The 7,517-nt window shown below is 35.1% G+C and overlaps 1 protein-coding gene across 1 annotated transcript in view; it reads right to left on the reverse strand.

Annotated features, from left to right (window-relative positions):
* Nucleotides 1-6,726: 6,726 nt before the first annotated feature.
* LOC107084105 (interferon-induced very large GTPase 1-like) overlaps nt 6,727-7,517 on the reverse strand; it is a 6,490-nt gene continuing 5,699 nt past the window's right edge. The window contains exon 2 of the mRNA XM_015373784.1: nt 6,727-7,513. Within this exon, the coding sequence (XP_015229270.1) occupies nt 6,727-7,513 (787 nt within the window). The remainder of the gene's footprint in view (nt 7,514-7,517) is intronic.

Consider the following 7,517-nt stretch of genomic DNA (forward strand, 5'->3'; position numbering starts at 1 on the left):
TCTGCTTAAGGCCCCATAAGATCTTGTTAGAGTCCTGGTTTAAAAGAAAATTAATTTTAAAAAGTGACCTAAAATTGACCGTCAATAAATGTTCTACAAAATTGATATATTTATTTGATTTCTTTGATTTGTACTGTCTGTTTAGATTTATGTGATTTTTTTGCACAAAATATATAAGTGAATATTGTAACAGTTATGTTTTCAACTGTAAGCATTAAATTGATAAATGTTATTCGCATTTTTTTGGCTTTATCCTTTCCAACAAAAAAAAAAAGGCGTCGCGCAGGTAGCTCCCTTTCCTTATGAGCCGTCCCCACCAACTTTCAACACAAAGTTACACCCTTGTCTTAGACAACACCTTAGCAGGTGCACTGAAAAAATTCGGCGCGCGCTACGCGCGCGCATTATCTTCTAGGGGCTAAGCCACCCTTGTCTCTTAAACCTAGAGACGCCCCTGGTATACAGCCTTCGTAATTATGAAATTTTAGAAATTCATAAAAATACAAACTTCCCTACCGCTGCACACAATCTCCAGTGATGATTCTGATTGTTACTCTGGATCCCTGAGCAAGATTCTTATTGATTTTCAAAATTCAAAATGGAAATAAATTTAATTGGTTGCACTGCAATTTATAATGTTGGAATCACAGCTGAAATAAAATAAAATCTTTCAAATTGATTTGTTTGTTTTAGTTTTTATTTCTCATACATAGAATAAACCATAACAATAAAGTAAAGAGTCAGCACTAACACTAACTAAGTCAGTGCTAACTAGGCATGCCCAAAGGCAGTCCTCCAGGGCCGCCGTCCTTCAGGTTTTAAAGGTTTCCCTGCTGTAGCACAGCTTATTTCCATTTATTGTTGATTGGACACTTTTCTTGCAGTGTGAAAATTGCCTTAGAGCAGTGTTAATTACCTCACTTCATAGTGTAAATTTAATCTCAGTTTAGTTCATTAAAACAAGTACTCTGAAACAATGTTTAATATTTAACTATTTTCAAAGTGTTAATTCACCTCTGAATACTGTGGATATATGTAAACCCTGAAAAAGTTTTTAAACTTTGAGTTAAATCAACACTGGACTTTTTGCTGTTGTCTTCTCAAAAACACAAAAATGAATGAAAAGGAATGCAAAAAATCTTTCCTGCAAAACAACTTAAAGTTGGAGGAATTGTTTCAATATATTCAAGGCCAATCGTAATCAGTTTGTACATGAGATATTTTTGTAATTCTTTAATAATAAGTGGTGTTAATTTTGTTTTAAATACATTGATGGGGGGTTTTTTCTTTCATATACTGTATATATGTTACATTAACTAGTTTTGATTTGTAAATATATTTCTGTTTTTATGTTTGCGAGCTTAACATAGCAAGATTATTTCCAGTGTATTCAGTTTAACCTATCCACAACAATTGCAATTAGGATTAGGTGCCTTTTCAGGATGATTCTCGAGTAGTGCCGAGAATCTTTTGAACCAGAAATCTTAAGGATGGGAGAAATGTTTTGGTTTGTTTGTGTTCTTCTTGTGTTTTTATTAAACAAACAGTATAAAAAAAGACTCTTTGAGGTACAAATAACATTCCAACATAGGTAGAAAAAAACAAAATAAAACATGGGGCTAAGACTAAAGACAAACACATAAACAGTAAGACTAATGAATAAAAAAAAAAGCAATACTTGAAACAAAAGAAAAGAAGAGATACTGAAAGTTACTTTTTTTTTTTTTTTGGCAAAAACTGTTTTCAAATGTTCCAGTGAGGTGTTTAAAGGTTAAAATGGTCAAGGAAAAATCTAAACAAGCAGAACTTCTACATTTACAACAGTGTACATGATATTTAAGACGCAAGAAGGCAATATTTACCATGTGAGATATTTGACTATCCAGGTCATCAACATTTATACAATATGTGGTTTAAAAGAAAAAAAGATATGATTAAGGGATTCTCCTGGACATTCACAAAAGGCACAACATGTTGAATCAAATGTAAATCTTTTGTGCAGAAATTCTGCCACTGGGTAGATTTTAAAGTGTCTCTTAAACTTTAGGTGAAAGCGTCCATTTTACATACCGTACTTGGAGAATGGGTTCTCAGTTCTAGACAGATTTTTCGTTACCGAAATACCATCACTGGAATAATTAAACAATTTAGATTTGAAGGCAATCAAAAGCATTACATCATTGCACTTCCTATCCATCACACTATATTCTCCAATTTTCATTTTGTGTAAAGATGGGTACTAGGGCTGCGCAGTGGGTAGAGCGGGCTTGAGTCCCGGCCCGGGGTCTTTCTGCAAGGAGTTTGCATGTTCTCCCTTAGCATGCGTGGGTTTTCTCCGGGTACCCCGGCTTCCTCCCACAGTCCAAAAACATGACTGTTAGGTTAATTGACCTGCCTAAATTCTCCTTAGGTGTGTGTGTGTGTGTGTGAATGGTTGTTTGTCCTGTGTGTCTCTGTGTTGCCCTGCGATGGACTGGCGACCTGTCCATGGTGAACCCCGCGTCTCGCCCGTAGACAGCTGGAGACACCTCGTGACCCCACTTGGGATTAGGGGTGTCAGAAAATGGATGGATGGATGGCTGGAGTAACACTTAATTATCTTCAAACCAGTCAGTTTTAAAACTAGATTTTCGATCTATTTTAATTTTTTTTCGTATTAATTTAATAGATTTTCTTATTAATATTGATCATCTATTCCACACTACGGATCCATGTGAGGTACAATTGTGAGTAAATATAATATTCCAAAAATGTAAAACTTTTAGATATAGATTTAGGATTATGAAACCATATTGATTTGGAATTAGACAAATAGGTCTTCAGCCAATTTATTCCAAATGAACCAATCAGAGCCTCAAAATCTAAAGCTCTAATAGCTCCCTTATCATAATCTTTAATAAGAAGAGTTCCTCATAAATAAGGATTTAAGCTTCTCCAGATAAATTGAAAGATTATTGAATTTTTTTCTTTATATTTTTGTCAGAGATAAAAGCAGAATGGCATGGCTAAATTTATTTGGACACTCTTCCAGCATTGGAAAGAAGAAATTATCCAAAAACAGTCAGATCTCTAGTTAACCAATGGCTCAAGGATCTCTTAATGCCATCCAAGCATCTTCCAATGTTTCCTGCTCTCTTCTAATAGTATTTTTCAAAATCAATATTCCCAGAAATTGAACTTTAACTGTAATGGAGGCTACAGACACATCAGAGCTGGAATGGAATGGTAGAAGTTCACATTTATCTATATTGAGAGACAGATCAAATGCTCCAGAAAACCTTCAAACGTTATAAACGTTCTAAAAAATTTTAGAGCGATGTTTACCGTAGTTTTATCTTTTAGAAAAATTGTTGTATCATCAGCATATTAACTTCTCTTGAATTCCTTTTTATTTTAATATCATGCAAATTAGAATATTTCATAAATAGTAAGGTAGGCATTTGAGTTGTTAATATAAATAATTTAGGTGAAATTGGGCAGCCCTGCCTGATTCCTCTTGAGATAGAGAAACCAAGTGTCATACAGGGAAACTTAGCTACTTATATCACTATGAAATAATCTGATTACGGTATATTATAATTTTTTTCCCCAAAGCCAAAATATTTTAAGGTTTTTATTGCAAATCAGTGTTTCAGTGAGTCAAAAGCCTTAAAGAAACCCAGGAATAAAATAAAACTGTCACTATCAATAAAGCCACGATAATCAATCATATCAAAAATCGTTCTTGTATGATGATGGATGTTTCTTCCCTTTATGAAAGCTGACTGCTTTTCATTAATAATCATTCCTAATCCAATATTTAAGCGATTGGCATAAACAGCAGTGAAAATGATGTAAGCTGTACATAAAAGAGTGTTGGGTCTTCAATTGTCTGGTGATAAAGGATCTTTGTTGGCTTTGGGGATCAGTTATCAGACCAGGTTTTATGAAGGCAAAGAGATCATTGTTTGAAGTGCATTCCAAAAGAAAGTATAAAATTCAGTGGTTAACCCATCTAGGCCAGGAGATTTACCCTTTACCATTTGTTGAGATTTGAAAACATCAAGTTGACTCAGCTCTTCAGATGATAAAACAGATTTTGAACATGGAGAATTAATATCGCTAATAAGATGGGATTGTTTTTGTCTCCTTATCTTTTAATCAAATTTGCATATCTTTATTGCTGTTTTCCTAACATTAAATTTAAACTGATCCAACTTAGTTAAGAGCACCAGATCCGTTACTGAAATATCCTCCATCAGGTTCAGGACCTCTGAACAAAAAGTTTTATTATTTAGCAGATTACTATTAAGCTTCCTAGCTAAGTTTGATAGTGGTTTATATTTATTCAGAGAAAAAAAAGATAAATGAAGAATGATCTGAAGAGGAGGCGCTGAAATTTCTTGAAATATCATTGACCATGTTATGAGGGATTAACCAGTAATCTAGCCTAGATCATTGCCTATTTCGGGAAGGGTTGAACCAGGAGTATTGACTGGTATTAGGATTTCAAATTCTCCAGCAGTCTTTCAAATTTGTATTAGAGATTAAATTTACAAAGATATTATGTATGGTGCTGCCCTGAGAGAGGAGATGATTAATCAATTAATATTGAGTTACATAAAAATCTCCTCCTAAAACAACCTGATCAGTGGAATATTTTATTTTCTATTGTTTTATATCACTGTGATGCAGCAAAAAATCTACCATTCGTAGCTTTATTATTATATCCATATACAAACAACAAAATTATCTTATTTCCATCCATCTCCACTATTACAATTACCCAGTGACCATTTGTATCACTGAAATGCTCAAACAGAGAACCTGGAAATTTATAAAACAAGCTATGCGATGTACCATGACTAGAATAAATTTGATCAACCCATTGAAATTTCCATAACTTAGCCTCGTCATTTGATGAATGAGTTTCTTGCAGAAAAAAACAGTTTGCCTTTTGCTCTTTGCAATAAAGATAAATAGCCTTACGTTTGACAACATTTTTTAAACCCCTAGTATTAAGTGAAAGTAATGACAACATGAAATAAACATTTTAAGTTGTGCGCAAACAAATCTCAGGAACAATGAGCAGGAATGAGATAAAATAACCAGTAAAAATTATAATAGTGTGCTAGCCCTTTAAGCAAATACAAACAGAATATACCAAACCAGAGGGAGTAAAAATTGTACACCTCCAAAAAAACTGGAAAGGGCCATGTGAAAAATATCAAGCAGCTTCGGGGAAAAAGGTCCACTTCTGGAGCAATCATCCAGGAAAAAAACAACACAACCCAAACATCTTTTTGTTGGGGGTATTATTGAGGAGAGTGTTGGCTTAGTTGAGGGGAGTGTTGGCCTAGTGTTTAGAGCAGTGCGCATGTGCTCTGAGATGGTTCAAGTACCTGGTTCGATCCCAACAGTCTGCACTCTGGCTCCCTGAGCAAAACCCTTAACCCCACACTGCTCTCCAAGCAACTTTTTCATGTTCTTATAGTTTACCTTTGTAGAGACATTACATTAAGAAATTACATTGGCAATGTAAATGATACTTTTCAGTGCATCTTAAAGTTTAAAGTTTGGGGGCCTTGAGGGCCCATTATCAATGTTTTTCATGGGGCCCCAAATTCCTGGTGGCTCCCATTTTTAATTTAAACAAATAAAAATCTCCCTCTCGCCACTAGAGGGTGCTCCAGCTCCCCCAGCAGCCCCACTTCCCGCAGCCATAGAACTGGACAAAGTTAAACTCTGAATGTTTATTTTTATTACAGGATGAAAATACAAAAGCAAAAAAATATATAATTTCATGCTAACACAATACCATATCTGGCAATCACTGATTTCCCAAAGAGTGTTTGACAATAACTTTACAAATTAAAAAGGAAACCTTCACAAAAACATCTTTTTCATAACATCACGATAACCATACAGCAAAATTTTTTTATTCAGAATTAAAGACCTGAACCTGATACAATTTAAGATTGATCCTCAAAAATGTAATTTCAAGGCTTTTTGCAATGCAGAGCAGATCAGTTTTATATAAATAATCTGTTCAACCACATCACAGAGACAGATTAAGAGTCATATACAGTGCATTCCAATTAGATACCATTTGCAGTATAAATCATTACATGCAAGTTCAGTTTAGGACAGAGCTAGGACAGAAAGGTTGGTTTATGTTTGATGCATCTATGTTCTATAAGGAATCCAAATGTTTTTATTTTCTACGATGGACTGGCGAACCTGTCCAGGGTGTACCTCGCCTATTGCCTGTAGACAGGTGGAGATGGGCACCAGCACCCCTCGCAACCCCAGCAGGGATAAAGCGTGAGAGAAAATGGATGAATGTTTTTATTTTTTTCTTTAACAGGCATTGTTGTTTATTTCTTGAATTATTTATTATGTTCAGTTAAGATTTTACACATGACCAGTAAGCTGTAAAGCCCAAGTTTGTTTTTTTCTTTCAAAGAACTGTGACATTAAAGCTTAAATAGAGTTTTGAGAAAAACAATGGGTTTACTCTAAAGCCTTGAGAAAGCAAACAATAATATCCAACCAACCCCCTTTTACTCTTCTGATCTACAGCTCTCTCCACAGCAGTTTAACTTAAATTCAATATTTACAATAAAGACTTTATTTTTGAATTACATAAACCCTGAATGCAAATAAGATGGGCTTTCAAGAAAAAACAAGTTAACTACACTACATATAAGAACCAGTTAGTCTTTTTTCTAGACATCAATTATGATTTCACCTGAAGCTGAATGATTTCTTGAGACTTTCCATTGCCTGCTCTACTGTGATTTTCTTCCAACCATCAGGAATGTCAGCAGGCTCTGCTTTATATGCTTCAGCAAATTCCTTGTTGTACTTGTTCATCACATATTTCCAATAATCTGATGCCTCATAACTTGAATCTAGAGTAATTTTCCAGTCTGGATAAATCTTCCTATATTCTTTGAAAGGATGCCATTCATTGTTTGTATCGCTACAGCGAAAATACTGGTTACTGATAACGAGAGAATTGCAGATATCAGTACTGAGTTTTCCTGAACCTGTCCACCTATGCTGACCCAAACCCTCTGGTCGATGCAGGGAAGCAAAGTGTTCACTGTGAGCTGCTCCACCTGCATCACAGGGTATTTCACAGAAAGGACACTGCTTGCCACAACCAACCACTCTGTTGAAAATCTCACCCTGGGGTTTTAAATGGAGATGCCTGAGTTTTGTTTCAAAGTTTGTGTTTTTAAACTTCTCCCTAAGAGCTTCTTTCATTTCCTTCACACACTCACTGAGCCAGTGAGCAAACTGTTCCTGGTCAGCCTTGTTCAGAACCATAAAGGCATTGAGAGCATCCTGGGGAATTACCAGTTTATTACCAAGTTCTTTGCAGATATTTTCAACAAATGTCTTCACACTATCAGTCTTTTCTGCTTTTGCTTTTTCAATGGCAGCATTCATGTGGTCAATGCAGGACTGAAGACGTCTGTCCTCTAACTCACATACTGAGAACTCAGAGGAGAAACTCTCCTTAATTCTAT

Source organism: Cyprinodon variegatus, unplaced genomic scaffold, assembly GCF_000732505.1.
Source record: "Cyprinodon variegatus isolate N-32 unplaced genomic scaffold, C_variegatus-1.0 Scaffold92, whole genome shotgun sequence".
Classification (NCBI taxonomy): domain Eukaryota; kingdom Metazoa; phylum Chordata; class Actinopteri; order Cyprinodontiformes; family Cyprinodontidae; genus Cyprinodon; species Cyprinodon variegatus.